The 17930-nt window shown below is 38.4% G+C and overlaps 1 protein-coding gene and 1 long non-coding RNA gene across 4 annotated transcripts in view; one reads left to right on the top strand and one right to left on the bottom strand.

Annotated features, from left to right (window-relative positions):
- Positions 1-17930, bottom strand: part of LOC144381563 (uncharacterized) — a 625721-nt gene that overhangs the window by 295842 nt on the left and 311949 nt on the right. The window lies entirely within an intron of this gene.
- NDFIP2 (Nedd4 family interacting protein 2) overlaps positions 5336-17930 on the top strand; it is a 67603-nt gene continuing 55008 nt past the window's right edge. The window contains exon 1 of the mRNA XM_078070202.1: positions 5336-5668. Coding sequence (XP_077926328.1) covers positions 5351-5668 — 318 coding nt within the window. The 5' untranslated portion in view covers positions 5336-5350. The remainder of the gene's footprint in view (positions 5669-17930) is intronic.

The raw sequence follows: 17930 nt of genomic DNA, 5'->3' as shown, positions 1-17930 counted from the left end.
ATCCTCAGTACTGAAACCAGGCAACTTTATCATATGGAAACCTTATTGCTAATGTTGTACTATGTTGTTAATTGTGAAGGAGCATTCAGATGATTTAACAAATGAGGCCTGGTTCCTGTTATGGAAGAAAGAGAGCAGGCAATGTTTAACCTGTTAAGAATACCTTGATATATAGAAGACATTTTTCTCTCCTCGTATTTTATACACACACCCACACCCACATGCACACACAAATAGTATTTGTCTTCTTACACAATGATCTTGCATTAGTTAGTCAAGAGAAACCTGTCATAATAGGCAATATACTCAGGGCCTGCCTTGCTCTTCTATGATGAAAGTGATTATCAGGCTTGCAGACAAAACAGGAGACAAAAAAAAAAAAAACCACATAAAGTCCTGCTTTAATATGGTCAGAGAACAGCCTTCTGTACTCAAGGTGAAGCAAAGAACATTTTAATAACTTATGACTTAGCCCAATTTGAAGTAAGTAATCCCTAAGGCAAAACGGCTGTTGATTTGCTCATATTTGTTGCTCATGACTAAACAAAAAATGAAAGTGCTAAATAAAAATAGTGTTAGGACAGCTTATCAGAATTCAGATATTTTCTAATTGCTGCCTGGTGATGCCTCCATATATAATAGTACATATATAAACTAAGGCTGATAGGAAATACTTAATATGGAAATTTATTTTAATCTCTAAGCTAACTCTCTGGAACTTTTCTCTCTTTGGTTTCTCTCTCTCTCTTTATCCTTTATTGTATAGAGACAATTTCAGCTTGTAGTATTTATTTTTTTATTTTTTTAATTTTATTTTATTATGTTAATCACCATACATTACATCATTAGTTTTTGATGTAGTGTTCCATGATTCACTGTTTGTGTGAAACACCCAGTGCTCCATTCAATACGTGCCCTCTTTAATACCCATCACCAGGCTAACCCATCCCCCCTACCCCCCTCCCCTCTAGAACCCTCAGTTTGTTTCTCAGAGTCCAGAGTCTCTCATGGTTCGTCTCCCTGTCCGATATCCCTTCAGCTTGTAGTATTTATTTATTTATTTAAAGATTTTATTTATTTGACAGAGAGAGACACAGCAAGAGAGGGAACATAAGCAGGGGGAGTGGGTGAGGGAGAAGCAGGCTTCCTGCAGAGCAGGGAGCCTGATGCCGGGCTCGATCCCAGGATGCTGGGACCATGACCTGAGCCTAAGGCAGACACTTAATGACTGAGCCATCCAGATGCCCCCAGCTTGTAGTATTTAAATAAACATGTGATATTCAGTTTTCTGTGTTAACTTGGTTAGGCTATAGCTCCAATTATTCACTCAAACACTAATCTAGGCGTTGCTGTGAAGGTATCTTGTAGATATTATGATCAAAGTCCAAATCAGTTGACTTTAAGTAAAGGAGATTATCTTGTATAATCTGGGTGGACTTCATTTAATCTGTTGAAAGGTCAAGAGCAGAACTGGGGCTTCCCTGAAGAAGAAGACAGCAGCTTCTAGAACTCTTCCAGAGTTCCAGTGGCCTGTACTATGGATTTTGAAGGCTTAGCCAGCCCTGACAACAGTGTAAGCCAATTCCTTGCAACAAATCTCTTAATATATATCTTCTACTGGTTCTTTTTCTTAGGTTGAACACTGACTGATAAAAAACATTAGCTGTATTTTAGGTTCTTCCAACATAGTGTATGAGAATAAAGAGAAGAAAGGAAGTAGATACCTGATTGTCAAATTGCTCACTTAGATTTTCTTTCTAAAATACAGAGCTGAACAGATGACAGGAATTTCAGAAACAGTTAAATAAGGAACACTATGTGAAGCTAAATTGAGGTCCAAGCCTCCAAACAGCTTAAAAGATCCATATACATGGTAACAGAGATAAAACGTTGGAGTAATAATTATGCTTATTTTCATTTACCAAAGTGACAATAATTTCTTGTATTTTCTAAAACCTAGTTTAGAATTTAGTGTACAGAAAATAATGGCTAGTGAATTTTTATTAGGTAGAGATGGAAATCTTCAAACAGAGAATGCAATTTTACCTCTTTTAATCATTCTCTAGATAAATATGCAAAGTCATACATATTCCAAATACAATGAACTATTAGGATCTATGGTCACACCAACCATCAGCAGCTACTTGAGGAGTAGTTCTATGTTGTATGTTCTATGTTGTAGGGGAAGTGATAAAACACTAAAAATCACTGAAGAATTAAGGAAGATTTGGAGCATTTGCCTACCTGTGATTTAGGCCTGTGTAGAAAGCCATTTGCAGGCCATGGCATGTCTGTCCACTGCTCTTTAATTGGTGGGAATATCAACAAACAATCTTGGCACATGTATATGGAGTTTAGCATACCCGATTCGAGCTGAGAGGAGACTATGGAGGGTGATAAGAAATCAGTTTACTTCTGGCGGGAACGACTCTGCTTCTGGGAAGGTAGGAGGGATTCCAGTGGGAAGTATGTCCCAGGAAAAGGGGTCCCCGTGACTCGATAGCATCACTCTACAGAACATCAAAGTCATTCTGAGTGGGAAGACATTATGTCCACATGAGAAAATGGGAACAATGGAGGGTACTGGGGGTTATTCTGGAGGTGAAACATCAATTATGTGAAAGGACCTTTGTAGTGATTTCACACAATTTTGATATGAACAGTGTTTTATCGCTTTACATTTTGGCACTTGTCTAGTTTGGGTTCTCCAGAAAGCAGATGCTGCTATGAAGTTATGAGTGCAAGAGATTTATGAGGGAGTTAACATCTGTGAAAGGAAAAAAGATCGGGCAGGGAGACTCATTACAACATATTGCAGAGCTAACGAAGGTTCTGCCAGTTTAGCAGGGAGTTCTGAAGCAAAGATTGCCCCTTAAAAGGGTCAGTGTCAGGCAAAAGTGGCTGAACCTGTACCACCACCAGTCAATGACCCGATGCCACGCTGAAAATAACACGACCTCAGGTTGAAAACTCAAGGAAACCCCGACATAGCTAACAGCTGGAGGTTGTTGGTTAATCACACTCCTTGCACCTGGTCAGAGTGTTTTCTGGATGGGGAATCCAGGTGGTTTATCTCCATGGCTGCCCCAGTACTGCAACGTGGCACTCGTGAAATTATGGGTGGCTGTGTATTTGGAGATTAAAATTGATTAGGCCAGAACAAGAGGTGTTAGTGAAATGCATTAAAATTCTAAAATTGCACTTGAAGTAGTTTCTAGAGGTACACTACCACCAATTTCTTAGGTAACTAGAGTTGTCACCACTTCCAGTAAGTTTAGGGGTTGAATATATCGGATGTTGCTTAAGGCCTCTAAAAGGATGAGAATATTGGTATTCCCATTTCACCCCAAATACATTGCTCTTAGTGGGACAACTCAGGGCCTCCTTTGTGATGGCCTACTACAGGTCACACTGGCTTAGTTGTAAAATGGGCAAAAGGAGCTCAGTGTGGCTCTTTTGGGGATAATGAGAAAGAATCATTTATTTCATATAGATCAAGAAGGTAGACTGAACGAAGTCAGATTGGCTCTTTGTGATGCATCTTTTTTTTTTTTTTTTTTTTTTAGGGTATATTATAACATAGTGCTTAATATAGAGGAGACTCTGGAGTGTGTGACCACTTGCTAGTGATTTGGCTTTGGACAAGTTCCTGAACCTCTTGATGCCTTACTTACTGATTTGTTAAACAGGGATTATAGTCGTGCCTACAGCAAGGAGATATTGTGAGGATAAAATGATATATGCAGCCCCTGGCTTGGGAAGGATTCAATATCCATTAGTTATTATTCTACTTCCTTCCCCTCTTTCTCTTCCTCTTCTTCACTGAAAAAGTGCTCTCCCATTGAATTTTGTCATTTGCTCTCTAGATTAGCAAAATGTTCACAGAACTTGGGAGGAGGGTAAAATTGAAAGAATCTGTCACCCTAACAGGATTCAGGATGTCTACTTTTGGTCAGGTCTTTAAGGTTTTACCATTATGTTCTCAGTTCTCAGTATTGATCTGGGTGTGTTAGGTGTAAAAAATGGCCTCTGCCCTGAGCAGTAGTGTATTTGAGAAACAACAAATGGACATATGAATGGTTGATGAAAACACAAGCACATATAAAATTAAGTTCTAAAGGAGTAGTATAGGCCATAAGTGACGTAGGAATCTAATTTCATTTTGCTGATACTTTCTGTTGTTTTGACCATGAAAGATGATACCATTTGGGGTGAAATTGTGAGGGTGACCTCTTGTACAATAATACAATAAAATGTCCTATTTCATCATCTTCGAATCTAAAATACATGAACTTAGATCAAAAGAAAACAAGTTTAAAGATATTTAAGTATGATATTGTCTCTTTTTATTGTTAGCCTATTCATGCTCTCTACCACTAGATGTGTCAGGATGGTAAAAATAGGAAGAACTAGTCAATGCTTTGAATAAAATTGCCAAGAAGGCTTAAATTTTTTTGGTGATGATCTCTCAATGAGTTTGTCTTTATTGTATTTTTGCTATTTTAACTAGCTAATCAGGCTCATTCAGTGGCCTTTTTCATTCCAGGAATGTCCTTTGGAGATTCAGGAAGGAAGTAAAGTAAAAGAGATAGCTGGGCCAGATTATGTGGGATCATAGTTTTCAGGGCATAGAAAGCGGGTCTTTGGGTTAAAAGGTACTTTATTTTGTCCCATCATACTCTTCTACTCCCTAGAAAAACATTCTTTGTGGCCTTTGGAGATACTCACACATAGTAGGTCACGTGTGGTTAACCAGACACTTAGTACACAAAGTGATTCTTTACTGTTAAATCCTTCGGAATTATTTGAGTATGATGACAAAACGGTCCTACCTTACTTCATTATATTCTTGTATCCTTCCAGTAACCTAGGGCTCTCTAGAGGCCTCCTTCCTTGGCGAGATATTAAGAGTATGGTTGAAGAGTCCGTTAGATTCTTAAATCTCATACTACCAAGAGGGGGACAAAACAATATTTAAAAAGATATCCCTTACCTCACTAGTGATTTTGAATGCGCGTTATAGGAACGTCCTAGAGACGGATCTCCCTGCATTGTCCTATGCTGGGTGACTAATAAGAAGACGTGTTGAGTAAATGCGTGGTGACCCGACCTCAGGTGTTCTAGGTATGCGTTCCCTTTCTCCTCCACTCTGGTCTCTGCGTAGTGTGACTGCGTACCCGCCTGTGCTTGCTCGAAACCCGTCCAATAGAAAAGATCTATCAAGGACGGTGATATTTTTTTTCCGTTCCCTTTGCCACCGCCCACTCCCGACAACCTAGGCAGTTCCCCGGACTTCTCTTACTTTTCCATCCCCTCCCACCCAGCCCAACCTCCCTTTCTTGCGACGCGAATGGGACGCCTGAGGACCCAACGAGCATGCGCAACCATTCCGAGCATGCTCAGTAGCGCGCGCGGCGTTCTGGGGCTTCACTGCGCGGTGGCCGACGCGGAGGATTCCGCGGCTGCTGCGGGAGCGACAGGAAGTGAAGCGGCCCGGCCGGGCGACCGCGGCGGCAGAAACAGAGGCGGAAGGGGCGCTGCGGCAACGACGTCGGCGACGGGGGTGGACGAGGGGGTCGAGCACCGAGACGACTCGCCCGCTCGGAAGCCGGATCCCGAGCTGGGCAGGATGGATCACCACCAGCCAGGGACTGGCCGCTACCAGGTGGTGAGTTCCTGCGCCCCCGCCCCGGCCTCCTGAGCGCCCCGCCTCCCGCCGTCGACCAGGGAGTCCCCTTCTTCGGGCTAAAAACTGCCTAATTTATTTTTTTCCTTTACACCTCTCCTTGTGGAGCTTGCCGCTGACTCTTTCGAGACCCTTTGCTCTCGACCCAGGGCTCCTCCCACCTCCCCACCCCTCACCCGCACCCTATACCCCGCTGTAGGACACCCTCCGTCCTCCCTTTCCTAAAACTTATATTTGTTTTACTTCTCACTTTCTCGATCATTTCCTAATTCCCTGACCCAGTCACTTCTGAGACATTTCCAGTGGATTGTCTGCTGGAAATGGTGTTGAGTTCACATACCTGCTGGGAAGATGATCGCCGTCATAAATGGAGCGGGTTGGGGGCGGGGGGGGGGGAGGAGGATATGTAAAGCACGATGTAGGGTGGGATGTGGATTCGGTGAAAAATGTGGGTTGAAAAATTGTGTAACTATAGAGAATAGTGGTGCTGATCTTGTGTCTCAGCTCTAGTTAACCTTGTCATTTTGTCCTTTTCCATTTTGTTAGTATTAAAAGTGACTATTCTTTTTTCCTATTCCGACTTTTTTGGGGGGAGGGGTAGGAGAGGAAATAGAAGTTTTACTAGAAAAAAATGCAAATCTTGTTTGAAGAATTATTTTTCATTAAATACAGGGTTTTCCAGTTCAACCACATAAGCCTTTGTATGTTAAAATGACTGAAAAGTGTTCCTCTCTATTTTTCAGTGTCAATTTTTCTAGCGTAGTTTTTCCTCTAGTATTAATTATGGTCCTGGCATTGGAGGTTTCTGTTGTAAACCCTCTTTAAAAAATGGACTCAGCAATAGTTGACTCTTCTGTTGTAACTAGGTAGCGAGTTACAATATAAACTTTCAGATGGTAATTAAGTTAAACCTTTTTACTAAGGAAGAGGAGGAAAACGTTAATATGTAGCATTGATGGTGCAATTAATAGTACTGTTTGTGAAATTTTACAAATGTAGATATAATAGAACAAATATGTATTTGCACATGTGAGCCTTAATTATGAACTAAGAATTTCTTTTAATAATTGCATTTTGACAAATATGAAGGCTACTGAAAGATGAAATCCCAATGTATGCAATTTTGCATTTTTCTAAGGTAAAAGCTCATGATGCTTTCATTTCATCTGCTTTACATCCTGTAAATCTTCAAATGATCTATGTTGAATTTTGTGAATATTTGTCCGTATTTTCAGAATGGTTTGGAAAATACTGCTGTCAGTATGGAAGGCATTTTTCAAGTTGTCAGTCTATACACTTTTGGTAGTTTTTTATTCTTAAAGGCATTCTTATTTTTGCAGATGTTAGCTAAAATAAAATTCAGTAGGTTAATATTGAATACTATTTCCAGTGGTTTTTTCTAATCTCTTTTCTTTCTTGATCCTATTTGTTTCTTTAATGGCATTAACTGATTTGAATTCTTTGGGGATTTTGCTTATCAGAATCAACCATGTTCTTATACACAAGTCACTACTCAAAACATTTTAATTGATATAGCTGTGCCTTAAAATAATTTGTTATATTGTCACATTTGCTTTCAGTAGTTATGACTAGTTAAGACGTGACTTAATTATTACTAAAAAAAAAAATTCCTAACACCAATATTTTGAAATTTACTCTCCCAGTTTTAAGATTTTTTTTCCTTTTTTCTACAACTTTCTTCATAATAAGTGGATATATCATATTTTATTTCATTTCCCCCCCCCTCAATTGGAGATGTGTCCTACGTAGACTTTGAAATAGACTTTGATTGGGTGGAAGCATTCCTTCAGAGCAGAGGGCAAAAATTTGTTCTTTTAAAGTTACTGTTGGGTGGGGGGATGGGTTAGCCTGCTGATGGGTATTCAGGAGGGCACGTATTGCATGGAGCACTGGGTGTTATACGCAAACAATGAATCATGGAACACTACATCAAAAACTAATGATGTACTGTATGGTGACTAACATAACAACAAAAGATAAAAATTAAAAAAATAAAATCCATTAATTCCAGCTTTCTATATAAAAAAGAAGTTACTGTTCACTTTAAGTAGGTATGATATTAATGTGTTTTCTTTGTAGGGCAAGTGTTTGAGAATCTTAGCTTAGTTTAAATTTGGATGTTAATTCCTGTTGCTTTGTAATTACATAGTTATTTCCTTTGTCTAGTATAACTCTTGGTTTTGTTGAGAATGGCTTGGTGAATAACTCTATCTAGTTATTCCAAAGAAGCAGCTGAATAGGTGTCTCGTAGACTATTTGGCCAGGGACAGATCTGCAGCTCTGGTTTGTTTATACGATGAACACAACTGCTGTGTGGCTGTCTCTAGCTCAGATTTTTTGAAAACTCTGGAATGATTAATAGATCACTGAGCAGTAAACAATTTCAGTTGTTGAATATTAAGAGATGACTAAGTAGGAGACAGGCAGATATACTTAGGGGTGAAATAGTATGTGATGATAATTTATCACTTAGTGATAGAGTTACAATTTAGCTTTTCCATATTGGAAAGCTGGCAGTGATGCGCAGGCCCACCAGGATGACTCACTACCATTAACCAATGCACAGGTTTTATGTGGAAACTGGTTTTTCTGTGGTCTTTTCTTCCCTTCCCTTTCCTTGTTATACGGGGTCTGAATTTTGTTAGGTAAAACAATGTAGAGCTACAAAAAGCCTTAATTATTACCCTTCTAATTTCAGAAAAAGCTAGGTATGCTCTATAATTTCCTTGTGTTATGGGGAATTAAGTCTTGTTTGGTAAAAAATGAGCAATGTTGCCAAACTATGTAGTAGTTGATTTGGCTTGAAGCTGTTAGGCCACATTCTAACTTTGATGTTCTCTCTTTTAAAGGATTATGTACCTGAACCAAGCTGACTACTAAGGTTTCAAAGATAATTCTGTATACCAGTAAAGTTGGCTGTGTTGATTGTAGCAGTAGTTTCCCAAACTCTTTTCCAGAATGCTGATAATAGATTATCTTAGAAGATTTATGACTTACATTAGCATGTTAAAACATACTTGCATATTAAAACCATGAGAAATTCTGCAGTAGAGACAATGGTTTGGATTTGTTTGACCTAGCTCTTCCTAAGTTTTGATCACAGAATTTTGAAGAAAATTTTAAGATTAACATTTCCAAAATGTTAATTTTTCTGTGAACATAATGAAGTATTCATACTGCAAAGGTCTAGGTACTTTGGTCTTATATCTGGAGAATTAGAGTTGTCCTTGATAAATCAGCTGGGAAGGAGATTGATTATTGATGGTTTAAAAAAAAAAACGCATTTTAAAGGCATCTGGGCTTGTATTTAGGTTGTGCTGTTTACAGTTTGTGGGCCCTTAGCTTATTTACTTAACATTTGAAGCCTCAGTTTCATCATATTTGTACCTACCTCATAAGGATTATTATGAGAATTATATGTTGTAATATATGTAAAAGATAAAATACCGAGGCCGTTACATGATAAATAATATTATGAATGACTTAAGGTATACAGACTATAAAGTATCATATATATTTCAGTTTTTGTTTGTGACCACTTTTGTGTCTCTTTTTTATATAGTAATATGAATATCATCTAGTTCTTTGTTGCTCATGTCAAGTACTGTGAAAAGTCTTAAGATTTGATTTTACCATATTTATAGGCTAATAAGTTAGTTTTATTAATGTTTAATTGTTGCTAGTAGAAAACAGGAGATTGCCAGATCAGAAACACTAGCGTTATTACTCATAACACAGCAAGCTGCATGAACATCAGCATGTTTGTAGGTTTTCGTTACACCCAGTTCCCATGAAGGTGATGAGTCTAGATGGATGCATGTAGTGGGTCACAGTGGAGGAACTGAGGACCAAGGTTCCAGCACTTTTTTGGCAAGCAGCAAACATTGTAGCAGGCAACAAACAAGGTAGTTCACCTCTCCCTTGGAGTATAGTATGTGCTGTGGTAACCTTGACCTTCTTTGTTGCCTAGGTGACTTGTTACAAGAATCCACTCAGTATCAGGAAGTAGATAAGTTTTGCAGACTTTCACACTCAGCAAGAATATGCAGGGACAGTTAGGCCCACGACAGACTGTCTTACTCAATAGTATGTGTTCTGGATGAGATAATAGATGGGGATTTTTAGGTGTAGTCGTTTACTTTTGCTTTTCATGTTAAAGAAATACTGTAGTCTTTTATATTATGTTGCTCTCAAGTTTTTGCCTTCTTGGCCCACCTTTATTTCTTTGATCCTCACTTGTTTGTTTCCTTTGAATTTATCAGTATCCTTTTTCTGGTGTATATTCTTACCACACCACTTTTACATCATCGGAGTTGCTCATTGCTTAATCTGATAGGTATTTTTCTGTGTTCATCTTGCTTGATTTCTGTTATATTGACACTGGGAACTTACTTTCTCCTTGAATCTCCTTTTTCCTGATAAGAAGCTTTCTACTCTTCTCTGACTTCTCTTTGTGAACTCATTTTGTACTAACTATTTAAATGTTAATACTTTCTATGACATCGACTGTTGTAAGATCCTACTTACTACTTTCTTCCTTCTTCTAATCATCCTTCAGTGTGTCTTTTGCACTGTGTGGGTCATATTTGTAGAGCATAAATTTGTATATCATCCTTTTTATTGTTGAATAGTATTTCATTGTATAAACTGAATGAATACACTACAGTTTATTCATCCATTGCTCTTTTGATGGACATTTGGGTTGTTTCCAGTTTTTGGCTATTATGGATAAAGCTGGTAGGAATATTTTTGTACAAATCTTTTTTTTTAAATATCTTTTTTTTTTTTTTTAAGATTTTATTTATTTTGACAGAAAGAGAGAGTACAAGCAGGGGGAGCGGCAGGCAGAAGGAGAGGGAGAAGCAGGCTCCCTCAGCAGGGAGCCCGATGTGGGGCTCGATCCCAGGACCCCAGGATCATGACCTAAGCTGAAGGCAGCCACCTAACCAACTGAGCCACCCAGGCGCCCCTGTACAAATCTTTTTATCAACATATATTTTCATTTCTCTTGGGTGGAATTACTAGTAATAGGATAGGTGTATGTTTACTTTTATAAGAAACCACCAGACTTTTTACCAAGTAGTTGTACCATTTTACACTTTCACCAACAATGTATGAAATTTTGGTTGCTCCACCAACTTGCCAAATCTTGGTGTTGTCAGTCTTTTTAATTTTAGCTGTTCTGGTGGGCTTATTGGAATTTTGAAATCTAAATTTCTGTTTTTAACATACAAGTTCCTTGAATGGACCTTTCCATACCTGTACAGTGCAATATCTTAGCAGTTCCTCCTCTTAATTTTTATGCACTAACTGCTATTGTCCAGCAGGACCTACTTATTATTATTAGTTCTTCAGCCATGATGTATTCTTTCTTTCTTCTTTGATTTTACATATGTTTATTTCTCATCTGCAATTCTGTACCACACCCCTCTGGTTTGTTTGCCTGTTCTTAAATGTAAAAACTCCTACAAAACTATATTTGGAAGAGGGAGAGAGGGCGAGTTACTTGTATCTCATCTGCATTAAGGCAGAGAAAAGTTGAAAATCACAGTATTAGAGAACTTGTTATAATGAATTATGTTTTTGTGTGTCTTTCTACTTTCTAGACCTGGTGTATTTTGGAGGTGCTTCAGGGCTCAGGGTTCCTGTGAATGTCTGATTTTTATCTCAACTTTAGAATAGGTTTGAAACTTATAAATAATAACTGTAATTGAGGAAATTCACCCTCAAATCTATATTATACCAAGTTTCCACAGATCGAAGACTAGTATTATGTTATTGTGTGTGGCCAGGTTAATTTGTTTTTGAACAGAGCCCATATTAAAGTTTCTCTGGCTATTTCTGTGCTTGTAGTGATATTAACTGTAAGTGTGTCACTGATTTGATTGATTGAGGGCAGCTCATTTTTTTTTTTTTTAATTATACAAATGAACAAGAAACAGTGTTGGCGGGGATGTGGAGAAATACGAACCCTTGTACACTGTTGGTGGGTACAGCCACTGTGGAAAACAGTATGGAGGTTCCTCAGAAAGTTAAAAATAGAACTACTCTACAATTCAATAATTACACTACTGGGTATTTACCCCCAAAATACAAGAACACTAATTTAGAGAGATACATGCATCCCTATGCTTATTGCAGCATTATTTATAATAGCCAAATCATGGAAGCAGCTCAAGTGTCCAACCATAGATAAATGGATATAGAAGATGTGGGGTGGGTGTTTGTGTGTGTGTGTGTATACATACACATACATACATGCATATATATAAAATGGAATATTAGTCATAAAAAGAATGAAATATTACTATTTGTAATAACATGGATGGAATTAGAGAATATAGTGCTAAGCCAAAAAAGTCAGAGAAAGATAAATACCGTATGATTTCACACTCATATGTGGAATTTAAGAAACAAAACAAAAGAAAAAAGAGCGAGACAAATCAAGAAGCCGATTCTTAACTATAGAGAACAAACTGATAGTTTTAACAAGAAGGGAAGTGGTTGGGGGGATGGGTGAAATAGGTGAAGGGGATTAAGAGTACACTTATCATAATGAGCACTGAGTAATGTATAGAATTGTTGAATCACTATATTGTACACCACCTGAAAGTAATATAACACTGTATGTTAACTGTGCAGGAGTTAAAATAAAAAGCTTAAAAAAACTTAATTAAAAAAATAAAGTACAGATGATATATTACATGAGCACACCTAATTGGTACTGAATCAAATGCTGGCCATCGCTTAGGCGTATTTGAGTAGTACATGATCTAGTAATAGTAAAAGATTTGTGCAGTAACAAGTGTGTTGGAATTATGTCATGAAAATACCACGTTATTGTTTATATGCTTATTTTATGTTTTGAGTGCCTCTTGTCAGATTTATGCTTAAGGTATGGGAACAGTTCTTGGATATCATGATTAACTATGAAACAGAGGTCCTGAAACTCATTTATTCAATATATAATAATTTATGAAGTATCTCTGTCTACGAAATTTTAAGTGCTGGTGAACAAGACAATAGCCAAATGTCATATGGCTCATACTTTGGTGGAGGAGGGGTGCAGATAAATAAGTAAGCATAATTTCAGATAGTACTAGGTAGTTTTTTAAAAAATGAAGTAGGTTGTGGAATAAATAATACATTTTATCAATACTAAAATAGCAACAGAACAATAGTGACTTTGCATTATGTCAGGAATATGCTGAGAACTCTGCCAAGTGCTTTACACATATGAGCACATTTAATCCTTAGACCACTTCTGTGAAATAGATAATACCCTGATATCCTGATCCTCACTTTGCAGATGAGAAAAAAATGAGACATAAAGGGGTTAAATAATAGGCTTAGCTGTGATGGATCTGGCATTCAGATTTTGTTGTTACTGTTTTATATTGCTTTATAACAAACTACTCCATATGCGAGCATTTTATTATGTTTCATGATTCAATGGGTTGGCTCTGATCAATAAAGAGGTTCTTCTGCTCCATGTGATGATAGCTGGGGCTGCAGCCGTTTTGGGGCTTGTTTGGGTTGGAATGTCCAAGATAACTCATTCACTTGGCTAGCAGTTGATGCTGACTGTTGATTGGGAGCTCAACTGGCACTGTTGACTGGATCATTTCAGTGCTCCTCTGTGCTAAAGTTTAAAGCAGTCATAGGTTCAGCCCTGTTCAAAGGGAGAGGAAATAAACTCCATCTCTCAGTGAAGGAGAGGCATGCATATACATGCAGGTAAGAAATTGGTGGTGACCATCTTTGGAGATGTCACACCAGTTGGTTTGACCCCTCAGTTGATTGGAATCAGGATAATCAGAGAACTTCATCCATTCTGAAGGGTCTGACAGTCAGGCTGAGGCTTGATTGAACTGTTCTAGTTGATGAGTATTTCAAGTGTGATAGTGGCTTATGGTGAAAATTAGTTTGTTGGTGTAAGAATATGAAGAAAACTTTGTGGCTAGAGCAAGATGAAGGGCGTTGGCTCAGAGTGAAATGGGATAGACCATAGAAATTTTATGAATTTGGTAGAAGAATGGAATTTTCATTTACAACTTTGGTTTATAATTTTTGTTTTATGAAAGCAGTGAAGTCTAGCTACATAATTTGTAGGTCCCAGTGCCAAATGAAAATATGGGTTCCTGGCCTGGGGCAGGGAAGCCATTCTCCCCTTCCTATAGGTCTGCTTTCTCAACCCACAGCAGATGGACGACTCCCAAGGGATTGTATCCTCCGTGCCAGGACTTGCTCCATACCTGAATCAGCCACAGGAGGAAACCTTGCAGGTTTACCTGTGAATGTGTCACAGTGATGCCGGCCTGGGATGGGGGTGGCTGGTGCCTTGTTATACCCCTAGTTATGGGGCAAGGGTGGGGAGGTCAAGCAGAGCCAGAGGGTTCAACTGACTGAGAATCCTTCCCGGGGAGGCACACTTCTTACGGCTATTTCTGAGCCTTGGCACATGCACTATTGTCTCATTGGGGTTTACTTATAAAACTCAGATTCAGAGATAAAATTATTAAAAATTTTAAGATGGTGACCATAGAGCATTAAACCCCAAGCATGGGGCCTTCCTGAGGCAGGGTTCTTAGTGACTACACTGGTCATGTGCTCATGAAGGTGGCCCTGAAAGTGGTCTTACTGTGGGGAGGGTGGTGATGGTGGTGGTGATGATGGTGATGGTAGTGATGATGATCTAGACCAACCTCCTCTGTAAAGGGCCAGATAGTAAATATTTTAGGCTTCCCAGGCCATGTGGTCTGTGTCATAACTTCTCAAATCTGCTGTTGTAGTGCAAAAGTATCCATACTTAATATGTAAAGAGATTAATGTGGCTCAAAAACAGTGGGCTAGATTTGGCTTGCTGTAATTCGCCCACCCCTGATATAGATGTTATGGTAATATACCTCAAACAGTCCAGAAGCTTGGGCCTGTTGCCAGATGCTTCTGACAAATTTTTTATTTCACCCAGTCTAGAAACAAACCCTTAGGACTGTGGTAAGGTTGTTTTGCATCATTTACTTCTACTTGGTAATCAGTCAACTGCCTAGTCTGTCACTAGAATTGGGGTAGAGATGAATGGGTAGTGGAATAGAGTATAAATTTTTTCTGTGAGAATGGCAAAGACAGACTTCTCATGTCTGGTAGAATCTTCATTCTGTTGGAGTGGTCACCTCATTGAGGCCCTCTTGGCCATCTTATTTAAAATAATTATATACCCTTTTCACAGTACACCCTAACCCCACTCTCTGTTTCAGTTTTTTCTGTAGTACTGATCACCAACTGATACTCTCAAGATTTGTGTAATTAATTCCTACCTCCTCCCTTCACCCCAGGTGTAAACTTCAGGAGGACAGGGATTTTGTCTGTTTAGTTCATTGCTATATCTTTCAGTACCTGGCATATGGTAGGCATTTAGGGAGTATTTGTTAAAAATGAATGAATGAATGAATGTTGCTAGCTCAAGACCAACTTTGTACACTCAAAGTCTTGCTTATTTTATTCTGTTTTTATATTTGTTTTTTTCATTGCTACTGAGACTTGGGCTCTTGGTGGTGGTGATGGTGGTAGTTCTGTATCTGTATTACCTTCCAGTTTAATGTATATTGCTTAGTCTTTGTGTGTGTGTGTGTGTATATAAATATATGTGTGTGTGTGATTGGCTCCTCCTGGAGTTGTTCAGTAAGTAACATGTGAAGCCATATGCTGCGGCCCTGCTTAGTATCTTCATTAATTGTGGAGTTGTGGGTACTCCTTTGATTTTCTCATCTGTTTTATATTGATTACTTAGCGACTGTTTTCTTTTTATTCTTTCTTTACTGTCAGACTTACATTCTAAAACATTGTCTCATTGTATATCTATTAATAATATTTTAGAATTTTATGTCTTTTATGTATGTAGGCCTGACTTCAGTTTAGATAACTATGGAATACATTCTGCTGACGTTTATTAAATGTAAATTTACTGACAAGATCCTTGTAATTAAGACTAGCCTACCTAGCATGTGAGTATAAATCATCCTATATCTGTGTTTTAACAACCATGTTGTTATGGTTTCTTCCAGTTTGATTACTTAGCTGGAATTAAGGTGTGGATAAAATTCTTGTTAGAGACATGCCGAATGCAAGTTGGGAAATGCTGCAATGGTCTAATATTTACTATCAGATTATTTCAAAGGTTTGACTTGCTTACTTTTAAGATTTGTTTGAACATGAACAATTTAATATTTTCGAAGTTTAGGAGTGTGCTGTGGTTTAGTTTGTCTATGATGTTTCTCCAGAATTACCCATTACATTGTGTAAAGAAATTGTGCTGCTTGGCATCGGCTTTGAGAATCAGGAAATAAACTGGATGGTTTTACCTCTTTACTAATTTTGAGGTGCTTACGACTTGTAGACTTCAGATGTTGGATTGAAGAAGTCCAGCAGTGACAGTTTTTATAGAACATTTGTTCTCACTGAGAGCTTTCATTTATCAACGTGACTTTTTGTGTGATTTCCCCAAAAGAGGAAGGGTTTTGAAATAAATCTTGACCCTTTTTAAGTTTTTGTTTGTAACCTTTAGAGAACAACATGAGCCTTTGCTTACCTCCCCTCTGCTTGGTTTGTTATTGCCCTGCACACGAGCCAAATTTTGAACTATATTACTTTTGTTCTCCTGCTCTGCCCCTCTCTAACCACCACTCTGAACCATGCTTTCTGGCCTTTTGGCATTTGAACAAATTGTTCCCCTTTTTCCTTTTCTCCCTCCTTCCTCCAGGATTAATTTCTATTCTTTATTCAGATCTGTTTAGATGTTCTTTCCTCCAGAAAATCTTCCTTCACCCTTTGCTTTCCCCCCTTCATTTCCCCCTTTAACTACCAAGTTCTGTGTGTTCTTTAACACTGTGCACTGATCCCTGTCATTTTTTAAAAAGATATTTATTTATTTGAGAGAGAGAGAGAGAGAGAGCACTAGCGGGGGGAAGGGGGGAAGTAGGAGCAGAGGCAGAGGGATAAGCAGACTCTCCGCTGAGCATGGAACCTGATGTGGAGCTCGATCCTGGGACTCTGGGATCATGACCTGAGCCAAAGGCAGACGCTTAACCAACTGAGCCACCCAGGTGCCCTGCACTTATCCCTATTATAGTTTTTATTCCATGGTATGTATTTTGTAAACTCAGTGGGAAGTAGAGCTTAGATTTCTCTTGTTTATAATAGTATATAGCATAGGGGCGCCTGGGTGGTTCAGTCGTTAAGCGTCTGCCTTTGGCTCAGGTCATGATCCCAGGGCCCTGGGATCGAGTCCCACATCAGGCTCCCTGCTCTGCGGGAAGCCTGCTTCTCCCTTTCCCACTCGCCCTGCTTGTGTTCCCTCTCTCACTGTGTCTCTCTCTGTCAAATAAATAAATAAAATCTTAAAAAAAAATAGTATATAGCATAGTTCTCGGCAATCATAGGTGCATAGTACATACTTATTGAAGAAATAGGTGAAAGGCTTTCTGAATGACTTCAAGTGTATACATGAGATTACTGGTGTATTATCTTTTATTTATGAAATGAACAGTTTTGCAGAGTTATGTTAAAACAACAACAATGTATTGCCCAGCCTATACAATGATATTCTTGATGTCTATAGTTAGGGTAGATATTTTCTTTTTAGAATAGTGCTGAGGGGTCATTTAGATGAATTCTGCTGCTTTTACATAATTCCTCATCTGACTGATGGCTTGTATTTGCAAAATAGTTAACTATGGTTAGGTTATTTGGTCTACCTATGGAAAGAAGGAAAATAAACTGTTTCCAGGCATGTAAGTTACTTAGTGATCATTTTCTTCAACCTGCTCATTTTAGAGAAGATTGACTCATTTTCTTCAACCTGCTCATTTTAGAGAAGATTGACTGAGGGAGGGTCTGGTCGAGGTTATGCAGCAAAGCTTGGAGGACAATTTTACTTTATTACTTGCAAACATATCAGTTAAGTTAAAATGTTACATATTATATATTATTATATATAATATATTATTATTAAAATAAAATGATGAGAAACATGAGTCTCCTTTTGTCTTCCTAGCCTTTCTCCTCAAAAGAAAACAATCTCTTTTAGCTGCTTTAACTCTTGTGTTTTTAACATATATGTATATTCATTTATTTGTTGATTTATTAATCTTACAGTTGACCTTTGGACAATGTGAGGGTTAGGGGTGCTGCCTGCTTCCCCCACCCCTCGCCAGTCCAAAATCCG

Source organism: Halichoerus grypus, chromosome 4 (genome assembly GCF_964656455.1).
Source record: "Halichoerus grypus chromosome 4, mHalGry1.hap1.1, whole genome shotgun sequence".
Classification (NCBI taxonomy): domain Eukaryota; kingdom Metazoa; phylum Chordata; class Mammalia; order Carnivora; family Phocidae; genus Halichoerus; species Halichoerus grypus.
Note: the sequence above shows the minus strand (reverse complement) of the source record. Positions and strands in the feature narration are given on the sequence as shown.